The following is a 17,360-nucleotide window of genomic DNA, read 5'->3' on the forward strand; positions in this document are numbered from 1 at the left end:
TATTACCCATGTAATGACTTTTTAAAATAGTTTCTATTTTAAAGCGTGCTTTTCCTTGATAGACTACATTTTACATTTTAATTTAAATGCTGCTATTTCTATTTTTTTATTTTTTTTATTTAGCGCTTAAAGCTCAGTAACTATACTAGAATCATGAATTACTTACAAGGCAAAAGGGTGTCAGGTTTAGTAAGCAAGAATGTAAGTAATTGACAAAAAGTTACATTGACATTGAAGCCAACCACCTTTATCAGTTTTTAAGTTTTCCTCTCTCCACCAGAGTCTAACTTAGCTATATTAGAGAAAAATAGCTTCATGGCAATAGTTCATGATTAGCTACAAAATTTCTTATATTGATCATTCTCAAAGAAGGAATCCTAATGACAGCTGTCAGGTTACAAATAAAGAGCATTGCCAGGTGAAATACTGTAGCATTTTTCTGTTGTATTTTATTTTCTATATAGTTTTGTTTTAATAAATTTTTTTATCACTGTTCTCTCGACGTCATTTAATACCATCTTTGACTGGAGTACAGAGCGCTTATAGGGATCATTTTGTGAGGAAGAAGAGTTCATTTATATGAACATGCTCAGAGTCTGAAGCAGAAAGTCTGGGTTTACAAAGAAAGTTGAGAACCATCATTGTGATAGCCCTTATATCTGACTAACTTTCATGATTTTGTCAAGCCACCTAATGCAAAGAAAGCCAAAGTGTGTATAACTGCCTTTACAGTACATGTAAGTACATCCCTGAGGTCTTACAGTTAGGTAAATACAAGTTTAACTTGAACAAAAACACATGGCATTTTAAATTATAGCATTATTTATGTAAACCAAAATGAAATTTGGCTTACATAAATAAGGTATTACATAAATAGGTATTCTGTTTTCTGTGTTCTTGTAGTAGTTCCGGATCTAGCAGCAGATTACAATCAGGTATCAAAACATTTATGCATTTTTTTGCAACCCCTTATTGAATACAATTTGCTTTGGAATTACAGCTGAGCTTTGTTGGTAATGTTAGTAGGATGCAGCTGTACATACAGTGGGATGCAAACGTTTGGGCAACCTTCTTAATAGTTTTCCTGTATAACTCGTTGGTTGTTACAATAAAAAAATGTCAGTTAAATATATCATATAGGAGGCACACACAGCGATATTTGAGATGTGAAATGAAGTTTATTGGATTTACAGAAAATGTGCAATAATTGTTTAAACAAAATCAGGCAGGTGCATAAATTTGGGCACTGTTGTCATTTTGTTGATTCCAAAACCTTTAGAACTAATTATTGGAACTCAAATTGGCTTGGTAAGCTCAGTGACCCCTGACCTACATACACAGGTGAATCCAATAATGAGAAAGAGTATCTAGGGGGGTCAATTGTAAGTTTCCCTCCTCTTTTAATTTTCTCTGAAGAATAGCAACATGGGGGTCTCAAAACAACTCTCAAATGACCTGAAGACAAAGATTGTTCACGATCATGGTTCAGGGGAAGGATACAGAAAGCTGTCTCAGAGAATTAAGCTGTCTGTTTCCACAGTTAGGAACACATTGAGAAAATGGAAGACCACAGGCTCAGTTCGAGTTAAGGCTCGAAGTGGCAGACCAAGAAAAATCTCGGATAGACGGAAGCGATGAATGGTGGGGAACAGTCAGAGTCAACCAGCACCAAAGACCTACAACATCATCTTGCAGCAGATGGAGTCACTGTGCATCTTTCAACCATTCGGCGCACTTTACACAAGGAGATGCTGTATGTGAGAGTGATGCAGAGGAAGCCTTTTCTCCGCCCTCAGCATAAACAGAGTAGCTTGAGGTACGCTAAAGCACATTTGGACAAGCCAGCTTCATTCTGGAATAAGGTGCTGTGGACTTATCAAACTAAAAATTGAGTTATTTGGGCATAACAAGGGGCGTTATGCATGGACGAAAAAGAACACAGCATTCCAAGAAAAACACCTGCGACCTACAGTAAAATATGGTGGTGGTTCCATCATGCTGTGGGGCTGTGTGGCCAGTGCAGGGACTGGGAATCTTGTCAAAGTTGAGGGACACATGGATTCCATTCAGTATCAGCAGATTCTGGAGACCAATGTCCATGAATCAGTGACAAAGCTGAAGCTGCGCCGGGGCTGGATCTTTCAACAAGACAACGACTCGAAACACTGCTCAAAATCCACTAAGGCATTCATGCAGAGGAACAAGTACAACGTTCTGGAATGGCCATCTCAGTCCCCAGACCTGAATATTATTTAAAATCTATGGTGTGAGTTAAATGGAATGGTCCAAAATACCTTCAACCACAATCCAGACTGTCATTGGAACCTACAGAAAGCATTTAGAGGCTGTAACTTCTGCAAAAGGTGAACTACTAAATATTGATTTCATTTCTTTTTTTGTGGTGCCCAAATTTATGCACCTGCCTGATTTTGAAAAAACTTAATTTCACTTCCCAAATATCACTGTCTGTGTCTCCTATATAATATATTTAACTGGCTTTTTTAAATTTATTGTAACAACCAACGATTTATACAGGAAAATGATGACTATTAACAAGGTTGCCCAAACTTTTGCATCCCACTGTATAAAACACGTTTCCCTAGAGGATCTATATGACACTGAATGCTATAAATTTTATAAAAGATGTGAAAAAGTGACACTTCCACATGATTTTTAAACAAAACTTAAGCCACTCCTGAACCAGGTTATATGTTTTGCATAAGTTGCCATGATAATTTAGCCCAGTAAAAAGAGAGAACCACTTTCATGACACTGAAAATTCTGACTTTAAGCTCAACATAGCTCACTAACCCACTGCTTCACAGCAGATGTTTACTATGTCCTGATAAAACCCTTAGAATTGAACAAATGTGTGTTTACTTTTTACCACGACTATATATCAGCTCTCTTATCATAATGGGTTGCCACAGAGGGTAGCTCTGCATTTTTGATGTTTCAGATTTCAATTTGACCAGTGTTTGCATTGGTCACTTTGTCGGGGACACCCATTCAACTGCTTGTTAACACAGATGTCTAATGAGCTAATCACATGGAAGCAACTCAATGCGTTTAAGTATGTAGACATGGTCAAGATGACCTCCTGTAGTTCAAACTGATCAGTGGTGAAGAAAAGTGATTTACTACCCTTAATACCAGTTAAACATTATTTAAACACCACAGCCCACCTCTGTATTGCTCATGACCATATCCACTTCTTTATTGTATTAGTCTTTTGACTGTTGCTTCCAGCAGGATAGTGCACCATGTCACAAAGCTCAAATAATTGCAAACTGGTTCCTTGACAATGAGTCACTGCACTGAGCACAAATGGCTTCTACAGGCACCAGCTCTCAATCCAGAGCGCCCCTGGGATGGCAGATTCACTGCCATAGACTGCCAGATTCATCATAGATGAGCAACCAACAATTCTGCAGTAACTGTGTGAGGTTATCATGTCAATATAGACCCAGGTCTCCAGCACCTTGTTAAATTACGTGCCATGAAGAATTGTTGTGAAGTCAGTTGTGAAGGCAAAAGGGAGTGCAGCCCAGTAGTATTAAATAAAGTGACTAGGTTATTATTAAGAAAACCTCTGCAATATACATCAGTAGGCTACCATGAGCTAGGACAGGGAGTTTGGCCATCTAACTAAAATAAAATCCCGACATCTTAATCAGATTTTTAAAAATAGTAAGAATTTAGTAGTATTAGTAGTAATAGCATGTTTGGTCCTATATAAAACACAGCATTGGCCAACAATAATGACAAAAATAATTAAACAGCTTCAGAAAAATGCCCAGCATCATTCTATGATAAATATGTCTGCCACTGTCTGTAACCTGCAGCACACTATGCCAACGGCGTTGTAATGCTACGTTCACGTGATGCCGGAATTATTAAACCTTAGCGGAAGGGTGGCCACCAACAAAAAGTCGACAACTATAAAACATTTGATAGCAACCAAATAGGGTTTAAAAAATAAAACATGGGAATTTCCCACCTTATAATTCAACGTGCAAACAAATGAATCCAAAAGAATGACGATTTTAGCATTTTTTCCAAAGCGTGTCTGGGACAACTGCTTCGATCAAGCTTACGAGGAGGACCTGAATGCGACAAACGTCTCTCAGCCGGTGTTTTCATATTTTTACGCCCCTCCGCTCTTGCACGGTGGTTTCCATGCTTCAGAGACGACAAACGTAGTCTGCAGGTAAATTATAGCGTTAACGGGTGTGCAGCCTTTCCCCCCTTGTAGATGAGATATAGGTTACATCAGATCTACCTAGGCTTTGTCATTAAAAGCGACAGCCTTTTCAGCAACATGTTATGTAAGTGAAAACTGCACTGCTCAGAACATATTGGCAACCTAAGTTGGATATTTCCAACAACGTTTCAGTGTTGGTGTGATCAATTATTTATTCGTTTGACATCACGGATGAAATTACACCTCACTCTCATTGTACATTGTACACATTATCATTTATTTCTTTTAAAGGAAGAGCGTCATTAACCATTAAATAGCAATCATCTTTGGTGTATGTCTGCATCCATGCTACAGTAACGCTTCCAGGGTCTGAACCTTTGTAAAAGGCGTTCCTCACAACTGGGCATACCCCAGCGTCACCGCTACCAGCATGCACTGTATTATAATCAGAGTTGTGCTTTTGCAGCTATGGGATCAGATGTGACTTGCCTTTGCCTTTTTATAAAGCCTTTTTGATTATTAGCCTTCATTTTGGGGTGCATCAAATAGCTCCCCTCCCCCGTGTGCTATTTAATTATAGGAAGCGTATGAAGTTAAAATAATCCCCTACTATTTAAAGAAATTGGAAAGCTTTCTAAGGCTTTAAGGTCTAGAGGTTGTAATAGAAGCTAGATAATGCATTTATTTATCTTTCTTTACTAAATATGACTGATTAAAGAAAAAGATCATCATAGTAAGGTAATCCTTTAAAGACTATTAGAAGCATTCTGCTTTCATCACGTCTGCTTTATGACTGAGGTCTCCAACCCTACAGTATATATGTGTACCAAAGAGGAAATTACTTTCCTGTTCCATAGACAGAGGGACTAATAATCCCAAAAGGAATTTCTACTCATAAGTACATGTGTGTGCATTTTTAACTCAGTCAAAGAGTGACTCAGAGTGTGTTTGTGTGCTGACAGGAAAACCATGACTCTGACCAGAGGATCTTTCACCTATGCTAGTGGGGAAGAGTACCACGGCGAGTGGAAAGAAGGCAAGACAATCCCACTTTTCAGTTTTAAAGAAAGCTTAAAGGATGTCCAGACATGATTATGTTAATACAAGGGAGACAGGCTGTCACTTGTAGCTATGGTAGTGTGTTTAGAATATGTCTCCAAGGTGTTGTTGCTTTAGCTATCAGCTTTTAAGTTTTTCTGCTGCTTTTTCACTAATCTTTAGTCCAGCTCTGGTAACTGACCATTTTCAGAGGAATGGTCTTTTTTCTTTTTCTTTTTATTAATCCACTGAACAGGTGAAAAAAAAACATTTTAAATTGGATCATTAGGCACTTTATTACTAGCAGCCTGTTACAAAAACGCAATTTCTTCCCATTTCTTTAGTTGAATCTACAAAAAATACCAAAGATATACTTTTTTAATCCACCATGCAGTGCCATCTAGAAAGCATCTGATTGGCAAGGGCTTCATTTTTTAGCATGACAATGATCACAAGCACACTGGAAGTGCAGTAAAAGCATACCTGGATAGAAGAACACACAATGAAGCACTGTTACTTATGGATTTGCCCCCCCCAGAGCTTGTACCTCAACATTATTAAAGCAATGTGGGATAATTTTGACAGAGAACAGAACAAAAGGTAGCCGACCTGGCGACCCCCAAAGAAGAACTTTGAAAGGCCTGGAGAGATATTTTGCTCTCTTAGGAAAGAAAGCTTGTCTAAGAGAGTTCAGGTTGTGTTGGGCACAGCAAATACTAACTTTCAAGCTTTTTAGACCTGTATATTTCCTTGCATGTTTCCAGATATTTCAATAACTTTTAAATAATTTTAGTAAATTATAAAGCATCAGCTAAAGCAGCATCCATTAGATAAGGTAATAAGTAAGCTGCCTCACTGAGCTTGATGTTCACCCATCTGTGCTGGATGTTTAACTTCAGAGTACACATAACAGAGAGCTTTGTAAGTGAGTTGTATTTACATAAATAATGTTATTACAGGGAAATAGCAGGAAAGTACCAAAGGCAGGGTTATCATAAAGCTGTGGGGAAAACATCTTTGTCCAAATTTTCACCTGTCTAAAATATCACAGGATGCTTGCTCTGTTTTAAATCTCTCTAACACACATACAGTGATGCTACATTTAGTGACATGCAAGCTCAAGCTATTTAGTCAAATCCCAATTAGCAAGCACTGGTAACCCAAGACAAGCAGCGACTGAGTTGCTAGCTCTGGCTTTGTCTGGATTAGACTTTGGACCTGTTTTGGAAATCTTAGTGTCCTCTGTCAGCTGCTTCTGAGAAACTAAGCCAATATGCTAGGAATAAGACAATCCCAGAGTAATTTTCTCTTGTCATTTGGTTTGTTAAGATTTTCAGCTGCTTTTACATAAAAACAACACAACTTAACCTATTGTATTCAACAAATTTTGCTCTACCTGCATTTTCAGTGTGGCTTTCGTGGATTAAACCAGTTGCAGGTGTGTGCCCTCTGATGTGATTATAAGCTTCAGTAGTGGATCACAGGCTTCTAGGAGGGGAGTGCAAGTACATTCCTTGACTGTTTTCACAATCTGGATCCCAAAGTAGAAATCCCTGCTAAAAATCTGCTGGATTAGACTGCTGTAATTCTGAGTGCACAGGAGGCAGATGGGACAGTAGTAAACCTTTCTCTGAGCAAGGGTGGAGGGGTATTTAAATCCAGGCACGTACTAACTCATGTGACATGAGAAGCACCTCTACGGTAAAAGTGAATTTAAATCCCTCGGCCACACTGTAAGTTCAAACGGTAGGCTCGGTTTTCCATCAGTATGTTGCAATTTGTTATGTAGGAATAAACCACAACAGACCTGGTGGTTGATTTTAATTAGATTCCTCACAAGTGAATGGTATCTTCTGTTTGAAGTTACTGCCATTGCTCACTTTGATGTTGTGGAACTTTCCAGGTCGGAGACATGGTGATGGCCAGCTCAAGTTTCAGGATGGAACCTGTTACAGCGGTCAGTTTGAGAATGGACTCTTCCATGGTTCTGGTGTACTGCTTTTTACAGATGGATCCAGGTGTGTGAACAAAAAGAGTGGAAACAACAAGAGAACAAATTTTGTACTTGATTAAAAAATAAACTCATGCTTTACTTTCACCATTTCAGATACGAAGGCGAATTTGCACACGGAAAATTTCATGGCACGGGTGTCTTCAGTCGATATGACGGCATGAAGTTTGAAGGGGAATTCAAAGATGGGCGTGTTGAAGGCTATGGTAAGAGTTTTACAGCACTGGAACAGCCTGTCCATCAGGATGTCAGTATTCTCTCTCTGTGATAGCGTCTTAGCGTCCTCTGTCTGTCCCTCCAGGGCTACTGACTTTCCCAGATGGAACTCATGGTGTTCCACGAAATGAAGGCTTGTTTCAAAACCACAAGCTGCTGAAGAGAGAAAAGTGTCCAGGAGTGGTGCAGCGTGCGCAGGCTTCAGCCTCCAATGCTCACAGCCTGGCGCTTTGACAACCCTGAAGGACACAATCGCACTCAAGGTTCCAACACCATCTGAAAGGGCGTCAGGGATTGTACTTGAATATGTTTCCCCAGCTCTTCTCTCAATGTCTTTATCTCTTCTTTTACCATGACTTTTTTTCTTGTTATGCATGATCCTTGCTCTGCTTCAACAGAGGCTTGGAATCCACATGCAAATTGACCAAATAATGACTTTCTGGAAGACTGACATGAAATATGAAGACCATAAAGCACACCTTTAACTTCAAGTTATGAATACAGTGAATGCTGCTGTTCCGGTGTTCTGAACATCGTCTTTTTGTCTTTCCTACAGAATACTTAGCCTTCTTTTATCAAACCATCAAAATTGAGACATCTGGTTCTTTAAAAAGTTTGTAAATTAATTCTATAGGTGGAATTAATTCACCTTAAAAAGGTGCAAGCTATTACAAGAAAGTGAAACCTTTTGAATTTTTAACTAGTGGTGCCACTAGCAGTGCTTTTATAAGTGGGTCCGCTTTTGTTCTTCACATTCACATGCACAAGGACGTGCTTGCATGTGCAAGAGCATGGCAGCAACATGATTCACATTCATGACAGCATGCCCACGAAGCCAGTCACAAAGACCGAGGGCTAAAACAAAGATCTAAACAATGCACCATTTCAAATAGTTTTTAATTGGCTTTGTAAAGGTGTTATGAGCAAGGAAAAGCATTCAACAAGTTTGACGGGTGGAAAAAGACACACACAGCGCGCTGACGAAACCAGGTGAATGTAAATGATTCTGAGAACACTCCAATGGCCAAACCCTCAACTGAAAATCCTGCTGCTAACTTTACAAAAAAAGGGATCCATTTTTCCACTTTCCCCCTTTTGAAAATCAGTATTCACGTTTGCCTTAAAGACATTTTTGTGCAAGAGTGTAGTTCAAGGTTGTCTGATTTAAAAAAACAAAAACAAAAGACGCACAACGCCCTCTCTTTCCCTTCTTGACGCCTTTGCTCCGAGACATATCGCTAAGCTGGTGCTGAGGATTTAGCTCCCATCAACGCGTCACATTTACAGTGGAAATCACAACTAAATGCACTCAATTATGGACCTAAATCTTAAACAAGGCAGCAAATTGAATGATTAATAAATCAGATATCTATTTCACTTTGTAACGTGTGTAGTCCTTTTGTGATATGTATAGATAGTCATCGTCTGTGACTGTGTTTGGTTCGACCTCTGGAATGAATTGTTGGTCAGGTGGAAAATTGTACTACTGCATTATTTAACACAGTGTAGTTAAAGAACGTGTTAAGAATTTATTATTAACCTTTATAGCTGATCACAGCCGACCTGTGACTTCTGATTATTTCCGTGTACTTGAACAGTTAATAGGCCTTAAAAAGCATTTGTTGAGATGGTTTGTCTAGGGTTGCCTACACAGCGCTTCAACCAAAGACAGACAGAAGATACAGCTACTGAACTCCAGAACAGTCAAGTGTCATGTTTTCCTGAACAATAAAGAGCAATCATTAAGAACAAATTGCAGATTAAACAGGGAATTGAAATCAGATTCTGCTTTAAATATGTCTGATGTTTCGAGCATGGTTTAACACATTTACAGGCATTCACTGCTGTTATCGAATATAAAGAAAATCAATTCACAATCTTGCATTGTTGCTTTGAACGCCCCTTTGGAATGGCAGCACGGTGGAAAGTACAATCACAAAGACAGCAGTGCTACATAGTGAATGCATTAGTACCACTTTATAAAACACACTTTAAGGGTTGAACTGTGTGAAAACAGTGTAATATGCTGCAGATCTCGTAGAGGGTTTTCTTTTTCTTTTCCATTAGACACAACACTTCCTCAAGCCTTCTTTGCTTCCACACTTCTGCCTGAGTGAAACTGGATACACTCGAATCACACATCCTTTTCCAAATGGAAACAAATGGTGCTTTAAAAGTGTGCCTGCCCAGATTTTCACTTGCCTGGAAAACATCGTTTCGGTTCTTAGGTTTTTGTTCAGTAACGATTTAATGTTGCTTTGAGTGCTCTCAGAGAAAACTGTTGCACAATATCCTGTAACGTTCCTGGAATAAGTCTCACAGAGGTGGCAACCAGTGGATGTGTTTAATAAAGATCTTTTTGCTGAAAGCGAAACGTGTTTTTCATTGAGTGTCACAGTATTTGAATTGAACAAAGAAACAGGAAACGCTTTAGTTTTTATTTCATAGCTTCTCAGGGATTCTAACGTAGAGGGTAAATTATGGGAGAGATGTTTGCATTTCACTCACAAACAGGTTCCACTGGATTTCGGTTCCACCATAGCAACAACACAGAGGGAAAACCTCCAGCTTCCCCATCCCCCTCTTTCTCGCTGTACATCATTCCAGCCCTAACTCGCAACAAAGCAGCATGCAACTCACAAAGAGCTGAGAACATTAAACCTCAAAAAGTAAAACAATCACTTTTCTAAAACTTTCATTTGATATACACAGATTAGCAAAAGCCGTGCTAAGATTGGGTCGACAAAATAAAACTATAACACTTGCACACGGTGTGAATAACCTTCTATTGTTTGTGGTATGTTTTCCCCAGTGTCCCTGACAGTTACACAGCATTGCTTTTAACAGGAAACGTGTCTGTGTGTGATAGTTTATCTGATGCACTGCCTACAAGAAGCACAGTGATACATGAAAAAACAACATTTTACACCAGCACTGTGAGAAATACAGCAGTACCACAATATTTGTTTAGGAAGCTGTGCTGGCTATTTTTAGAATATGCTACTGTACTTAAAAGACTACAGTATAAGCAGAGCAGCAAATTGTTTCCCCAGCGTGTATGACAAATGTCCCTCAGGAACATTTGAGCCTCTGATGATAGAAGGAAAATATGTTGCTGAGCTCCTGCTGAATCTCTGACTTTAGCGGGAGGCATACCCATCATCTCTGCTGCTGTCAGCTGGCGTCTCAAACACAGGGCTAATGCGTTCTCTGGCCTGGCCCACTGGCTCAATAAAAGAAGGACCTCTAATGTATATTCAAAAACAACTTTTACACAGTCCCCATCTCTGTCAGCTTTATTTAACTTTCAAAAGCATCCCAAATCAGATGTAAAATATTCAGAGTGTTCGTAACAATATTAAGCACTTTTAAACCTCGTTTCAAAATCCCGAGGCTGCCTTTGTTTTTTTCACTTGTGAGTTGTTTTCTTACTGTTTTAAATAAGCAGATACTTTTTAATATTAATGTTAATTCCCAACTGATATTTTCAGACTGATTTAGAGGTTTTACAGTAACGTCCTGGAAACGCAGATGCAAATATCATTTACACAGCACTACATAGAAGTACAGAATATATTTATATAGAGAGAACCTGAGGCAGATGCTCATAGAAAGTGATATAGAAAGAATATACAAAATTAGTCAAGGGTGGATCGTCAACCAGGTGGATTTTAGCTCACTGAGAGCCTCAACAATCCCAGGATATCTGCTGGCTTTAAGTTCAATGCGGCAGAACTGTAACCACTCAGTTGCAATGTAAACTGAGGTGATCCTTGCACAGATGCACAGCTTTGTGCTGCACTGTTCACTCCTCCCCTGAGTTGTTAGAAGGCGACAGTACTCCCACCTTCCTTAGTTTCTCAAGCCTCTGCAGGGTCTCCACGATGTCAAACTGCCATTGTTTTACCTGCTGCACTGCTGTCAGTCCTTCCTGTAATCACACTGTCACTTTGTTACCACTGAGGTATGTAGCATGCAGAGTGTTGAGATGTGAGCAAAAACCATGTTAGCGTTTAATATGCAGGCAGTAAATATGCTTTAAAATAGTGGCAATAAAGTGTAATAACAAATATAATGCTTAGATTTAAAAATCCTAGTGGTTTGTGTGTGTAAGGCAGTGGAGGCCTGGTCCCTTTAGTTTGCAAATTAGCAAAAGTTAAAGAGATGAATAGGTGTGACACTGGCATGAAACTGAACGTGACACTTGTGATTATGTCATATGCACCACAGTGTTAATATCTTAGCATGAAGACAGGAAACTGCAAGTACTGTTCAAAGAAAACAGAAGCACATCTAAAGATCACACCTTACATCTTGCTCATTTAAAAAAACAACTCAACCAAAAAACAATGCACCAGTCTGACAGTTTATGAGGTGCTGCTGAACTACATTTCTTGACTTGGATCAAAACTGCCTTTTGTATGAATCAAAAATCAAACTGTCATCATTGTCTCACTTTATTATGAGATAACCAAACTAGCATTGTATTTGCACATATGGAAATCAAAACCGTCCTGTGAACCAGGTTCTTTACATTTTCACACCCATGCTAACCTGCACACTAATGAGAATTAAAGATGGAAAAAAAAACAACTCACATGATTTTTTATTTTTGTGTCAGCTCCTGCAACTATGAGCAGCTTCACTATCTTGTATCTGTTGAGACGCACTGCATCGTGCAGGGCTGTGTCACCTTCCTAAAACCAGGTTTTAAAAAAAGCATTTTTGTTAATGACTTAAATAAACTGTAGAGGTCATGAAGCACAGAAGTGGAGCGGAGTTGCCACCTACCCTGTCCCTGGAGTTGATTAAGGCCCCACAAGACAGCAGGTATTCCACAATGGAGGTGTGGCCTGTTCTCGTGGCAACATGCAGAGGTGTGCTATGCAACTGCAGTACAGACAATGATATAATCTGAGATTGTGGGAATGTGTGCAAACTCGTGTTCAATTAGAGGCTGACTGTGGTCTGGTGCAAATGCAGAGCCCACTAAAATTCACATTTACCTTATCTCTAACATTAAGATCAGCCCCGTGGCTCTTCAGGACTTCGACAACCGTCAGGTTTCCCCCTCTGCAGGCCCAGTGTATGGCCCTAGAGCCCAGCTGAAACACAGTAGGAGCCACCACCCCCCATCCCACCCCCCCAATCCCATCCCATTAGTAGTGCAGGCATCAGGTCACTAGAACCAGGAGCTTTAGTTTGAGAAGATAATCTCACTCAATCCCATCATCATCTTTACAAACCTACAGCGTGCACACACGTCTTACTTGATCTTTTAAGTTGATATCAGCTCCTTTTCCTAAAAGCATTTGGACAACTGGAGCATGTCCTTCCAGGCAGGCGCGGTGGAGTGCTGTCCTCTTCAGCTGGCAAATGTAAATATATTATTAGCTGAGATTTTAGCATGCTATATTTTATTCATGTTTTACTGTGATGCAGGGAGAGCCCTACCTCATCGTGGGCATTTGGGTTCCCACCATCTTCCAGATACCTGTCTATGATATCCAGTTTGCACTCACTGGCTGCGTTCATGAATTCTGCAGTATCCACAGGTTCTATCTGTCCACACAGACACACACAGAGGAGCAGGAGAGGCAGAGGTTCACTTTATACATCTTTGACATGAAGACACAGCTTCTGAAAATCATTCTCACCACTTGCATTTCCACAGACAGCCTGGGCATGAATGTTTTTTTGGTCTTCTTTTTTCTTTTGCCCAGCTCTGAGTTATCCTGTTCTGCACTCAGGTCCAAACTCTCGCCGCACAGGTCCAACGAGATTCTCCCCGTTCTCTCATCTACCTGCAAAATGACGGGAACAATAACAAACACAGTTTGAAAACCTAGATCAGCGAGGGAATGTTGGCTTTGGAAGCAGCGGTGCCAAGCAAGCTATGGGGTGTTGAGAGCCGGGAATGACAGTGTTAATGTCAAAACAAATTCACAGCATAGTGCAAACCAGGCTTGGCCATAGCAATAGAAACATTTCAGATAAAATGCCTCTCATGTGCTGTTCATAGTCACATTTTTGTATTAGTTATCAGATTTAATGTCAAACAAGCACGACACCTGCAACACTTACTCATATGTTTTTAATTTTTCTCATTAAGAACTTTTTGGAATTTTGATATTGTGATAACAACAGAAAAATATACTATATAGTCTGTGCTGGCAGAGAGAGAAAGGGGGTGTCAAACAATTATCATTTTAGGAGTCAACAGGAGAATGACTGCAAAAGCCACAGCAGGAATAAAGCTTTTACCTACCTGGGTTTTCTCTTCTTGTCCTGTCTCATGGTCCATCACACCGGCCCACTGTGCAACGTTTTCCATCCCTGGGGTAAAATATGCAAAAATGCAATAATAATATAGTAATATCGGACAACTAAATGTTCAATAATCTAAAATATAATAGAATAAAACTGTCAGATCATACAGCTTATAGAGAAGTGCTGTTGGGCACAGTGGCTTGATGGCTTCAGTGACTTCAGTGACTTCATGGTGGGACATTGTGTTACTCCGACAAACAGGTGTGTGTGTACTTTGCCGTGTACTTGCCAGACCTACATTCTCGCTCACTCTCTTCCTCTGTCATGCCCACACACACACAAACACACAACCCCCCAAAACACACACACACACACACACACACACACACACACACACACACACACACACACACACACACACACACACACACACACACACACACACACACACACAAAGAAAAAGACCCTTTAGGCATGTCCTACACAGAGGGTATATTCACTGCATAAGCTCCTGGGTTTACTCCCTCCTGTAGCTGCCACAGTATGCCCTTCTCTTTTACTTCAATATTCCTTTCATAAACATGCTGGTTTGAGGGATTATGCTATTTATAAAGGTTTGATCACTGTCAAGTGATATCTCGATTGGTCACTCAGTCTGTTATTTTGTTTGGTTAATTTTGATAAACTGCATCCAGAATTGCAGGTAGGACCAGTGTGCACTGGGGGAGGGTCTTTAGTTGTTTTCACCTGAGAGAGTCAGGCAGCCGATAGATAAATCAGCAAAGGGCATGGATTTTGTAAATCAACTGCCTTTGTCTGCATACAGTACATGACACAGGGCTGTTTGATAACGGGTTGTGCGGCAGCTACACAAACACTTCTCCTTTTTAGTGCTTAAAACCTTTTAGGTGTACTTCAGTGTTGTATTTACCATGTCTGACACTTCCCCCCTTTCACGTGATGTGTTTGTGCAGATTTTAATTGTATAGACACACACACTCACTTGGTCCCACTCAGTCAGAAATGTTTGCAAATGAGTGACATGTTAATGTTTAACCAGTGACTCTGAAGGAAGTGACAGAGTTCAGACAGATAGGAAGCAGCAGCAGCCATTTTAGCAGAACATAACAATAGATGTTGTTATGTTCTTCTCCTCTCCTCTCACCCATGGAGCTCAGGCAAGGACACAGTTAACAATCAGCTTGTCTTTTATCATCCTGGCTGTGAGTACCGTTGCTTATATTACCCAAATTGATGTTGATCTTGGCTTTTTACTGTGTAAAAACCATTTTAAAAGAGTGTAAGCTCACATTTTTCAGTTAAATTTACTCTAATGTCTATAATTACAGAGGTTTGTATCTGCCATAGAAAGAGTTTAGTTCATGACGTTGCTGTTATAAAGTGGAGATTATGTTCACTGCCGTGAGTTCAGCACTGTGTGTGTTTCAGGTGAAAGTACGAGCACCATGGTAACGCTGAATCGCTTGAGTGTAGCAGACCTGGACGACAGCTCTCAGCAGCTGCCTGAGGCCGCAGAAGCGGCAACCCCAAGACCAGCCTTTCACAGGAAGAAAGTGGTCCCAAAGACTGACTCCAGAGATGTTTTTCTCAACAGGTGCAGCACATCTGTAGTACTGCATTTCCTTTGTGGGATATTATCTGTGCTATTTATAACTAACACTATATTTTATTGCATTAAAAAAAAACAATCTGCTGTAAAGAGAGGAGAACCTTTTCTTTAGCCTGATGCTGCTGATCGGATGTTATTTGGCTATTCTGATTCCTGCTTATCTCCCCGCGGACAAGGTGGCAGCTATCAAAGACGACTATCAACAACCCAAAGATATGGTACAGATGCATCTTTGTACATCTTGGCAAGTATTTGAGATGGTTTCTTTCCCTTTCTTTTAGCTTAAATGTTTTTCCCTCTGTTCAGGCCGTACTAAATCGGTCAGCCTCTCTGCTGGCAGGACCTTGTCTGCCTCGCTGGTGTCTAAACCACCTCAAGCACCTGTCTTGTCCTGTTGGCCTCCAAGACATCCCCGTGTTTGTACAGCAGGAGAGGCGTGAGCCATGGAGTCTGTCTCCTCCTCTTGGGTTTCAGGGCATCGAACAGCATCTCGCTGTAGCGCTCGCCACTCTGCCTCAACCTGGCCTGCCTCCATCATTGAAGAGAGAAGGCAGCTGCACGCGATGCGTGGTGGTGGGTAGTGGAGGGATTCTTCATGGGAGCCATCTTGGATCACATATAGATCAGTATGACATCATTATCAGGTATGCATTCCTGTGTCAAGTGGACACCAAAGACAGACTGTGGCGCCTATTTTTAAACTGTTGTGATGGTCGTCATCTCACAGGCTCCATCTGTGTTACCAGGCTGAATAATGCTCCGGTGCATGGCTTTGAGAGAGATGTTGGTTCGAGGACAACCATCCGCCTGACGTACCCAGAGGGAGCACCTCACTCCTCAAACGAGTACAGAAAGACTAGCATATTTGCTGTGGTGGTCTTTAAGAGCCTCGATTTAGACTGGCTTACTTCTGTGATCACCAAACAACCTCTGGTAAGGCCACATCACAAGATCCTCCACTGCACACGGAAAGGGCATATTGCACACACAAGCATCACAGAAAGTCATGTAGCAATGGCACTATACTATACATATACACCCTATATCTCCTTTTATTTTTATTTTTCAATAGAGCTTCTGGTCCAAAATGTGGTTCTGGAAGGAAGTTGTGGATCATATCCCCCTGACACCAGAGAGCTTCAAGATCGTCCACCCAGAGATTATTCACAAGATGGGCCAAGTTATAGAGAAATATGAACTGAACCAGAGAAATGTGAGTTTCTATGAATGAATAATCTGTGGACATTAATGACTGTGCAAATAACAAAATTACTTTCACTTAAAATCATAAACTCACAGCCGTTAGGAGGGCTTTTGCTATTATGCTGAAACGTCACAGGTCGTTTTTTTTTCCTCCCCAAGAACATATTGCCAACAATTGGTGCTACTGGAGTGGTGATGGCTTTGCAGATGTGCGACCAGGTGAGCCTGGCTGGGTTTGGGTATGACATGCAGCACCCCGAGGCCAGGCTTCATTATTATGAGGCCATACGCATGGACACAATGAAGTCTCAAGTAAGTTTAGCTTAATGATCAAAGCAGTGGCAAGGAGGCGTCTGAGCTTCATGCTTCGACTCATTTTTCTCCCTATGATTATATCCAGGTGGTGCATGATGTAACTGCTGAAAAACTCTTCTTGAAGGACCTGGTGGCTGCAGGAGTAGTGACTGACCTAACAGGAGGGGTATGAGTCAAAGATTGGTGATATACAGAACTGAAGAACCCTACACACTGCAGACTGATTCTAAAATGCTCACAGCATCATGTGGTTAACTGATTGCTGAGCACATTTAACTTCAAGTGACGGTAGAGGCTAATTTTTCTCATTACAATTCAATGAACATGTTAAATCACTGGATCCTGTTCTGTAATTGTGATAGGAGAAGCTAAATTGTGCTACCACACAGAAACGTGATGGTCTGGGTTCACACTGTACTATTTCAACTGAGTTTACAACAATTTAATAAACATAAAACATAAGAATGTGAGAC

General features: G+C 40.5%; 3 protein-coding genes across 3 annotated transcripts; 2 read left to right on the plus strand and 1 right to left on the minus strand.

The window, feature by feature from the left end:
- Positions 1-3,959: 3,959 nt before the first annotated feature.
- morn4 (MORN repeat containing 4) lies at positions 3,960-8,846 on the plus strand. Its single transcript, XM_026190129.2, has 5 exons — positions 3,960-4,210; positions 5,167-5,240; positions 7,146-7,260; positions 7,350-7,459; positions 7,555-8,846. The coding sequence occupies exons 1-5, from the start codon at positions 4,038-4,040 to the stop codon at positions 7,701-7,703; spliced, it is 621 nt and encodes a 206-aa protein (XP_026045914.1). The 5' UTR covers positions 3,960-4,037; the 3' UTR covers positions 7,704-8,846.
- Positions 8,847-10,750: 1,904 nt separating this feature from the next.
- ankrd2 (ankyrin repeat domain 2 (stretch responsive muscle)) lies at positions 10,751-13,914 on the minus strand. The gene is made up of 8 exons (XM_080287878.1): positions 13,734-13,914; positions 13,127-13,269; positions 12,924-13,031; positions 12,740-12,838; positions 12,476-12,574; positions 12,261-12,359; positions 12,068-12,166; positions 10,751-11,400 (listed from the first exon to the last, which is right to left on the minus strand). The coding sequence occupies exons 1-8, from the start codon at positions 13,801-13,803 to the stop codon at positions 11,275-11,277; spliced, it is 843 nt and encodes a 280-aa protein (XP_080144004.1). The 5' UTR covers positions 13,804-13,914; the 3' UTR covers positions 10,751-11,274.
- Positions 13,915-14,815: 901 nt separating this feature from the next.
- Positions 14,816-17,352, plus strand: st3gal7 (ST3 beta-galactoside alpha-2,3-sialyltransferase 7). Its single transcript, XM_026190181.2, has 8 exons — positions 14,816-14,962; positions 15,189-15,354; positions 15,461-15,587; positions 15,676-16,013; positions 16,116-16,302; positions 16,442-16,582; positions 16,732-16,884; positions 16,973-17,352. Exons 2-8 carry the CDS (start codon positions 15,206-15,208, stop codon positions 17,057-17,059), a joined length of 1,182 nt encoding a protein of 393 aa, XP_026045966.2. The 5' UTR covers positions 14,816-14,962; positions 15,189-15,205; the 3' UTR covers positions 17,060-17,352.
- Positions 17,353-17,360: the final 8 nt, after the last annotated feature.

This window comes from Astatotilapia calliptera, chromosome 13 (assembly GCF_964374335.1).
Source record: "Astatotilapia calliptera chromosome 13, fAstCal68.1, whole genome shotgun sequence".
NCBI classification, from domain to species: domain Eukaryota; kingdom Metazoa; phylum Chordata; class Actinopteri; order Cichliformes; family Cichlidae; genus Astatotilapia; species Astatotilapia calliptera.

What these genes read in the sequence shown, in the direction of transcription:
- ankrd2 (XM_080287878.1), bottom strand. Translation starts at nt 13,803, where the DNA reads ATGGAAAACGTTGCACAGTGGGCCGGTGTGATGGACCATGAGACAGGA. An exon ending in ACCCAAATGCCCACGATGAG is followed by an intron (nt 12,839 to 12,923) that starts GTAGGGCTCTCC and finishes TACATTTGCCAG; the next exon opens with CTGAAGAGGACAGCACTCCA. An exon ending in ATCTTAATGTTAGAGATAAG is followed by an intron (nt 12,360 to 12,475) that starts GTAAATGTGAAT and finishes TCTGTACTGCAG; the next exon opens with TTGCATAGCACACCTCTGCA.
- st3gal7 (XM_026190181.2), top strand. Translation starts at nt 15,206, where the DNA reads ATGGTAACGCTGAATCGCTTGAGTGTAGCAGACCTGGACGACAGCTCT. An exon ending in CAGTATGACATCATTATCAG is followed by an intron (nt 16,014 to 16,115) that starts GTATGCATTCCT and finishes CTGTGTTACCAG; the next exon opens with GCTGAATAATGCTCCGGTGC. An exon ending in TGATCACCAAACAACCTCTG is followed by an intron (nt 16,303 to 16,441) that starts GTAAGGCCACAT and finishes ATTTTTCAATAG; the next exon opens with AGCTTCTGGTCCAAAATGTG.
- morn4 (XM_026190129.2), top strand. Translation starts at nt 4,038, where the DNA reads ATGACGATTTTAGCATTTTTTCCAAAGCGTGTCTGGGACAACTGCTTC. An exon ending in CCACGGCGAGTGGAAAGAAG is followed by an intron (nt 5,241 to 7,145) that starts GCAAGACAATCC and finishes GGAACTTTCCAG; the next exon opens with GTCGGAGACATGGTGATGGC. An exon ending in CTTTTTACAGATGGATCCAG is followed by an intron (nt 7,261 to 7,349) that starts GTGTGTGAACAA and finishes TCACCATTTCAG; the next exon opens with ATACGAAGGCGAATTTGCAC.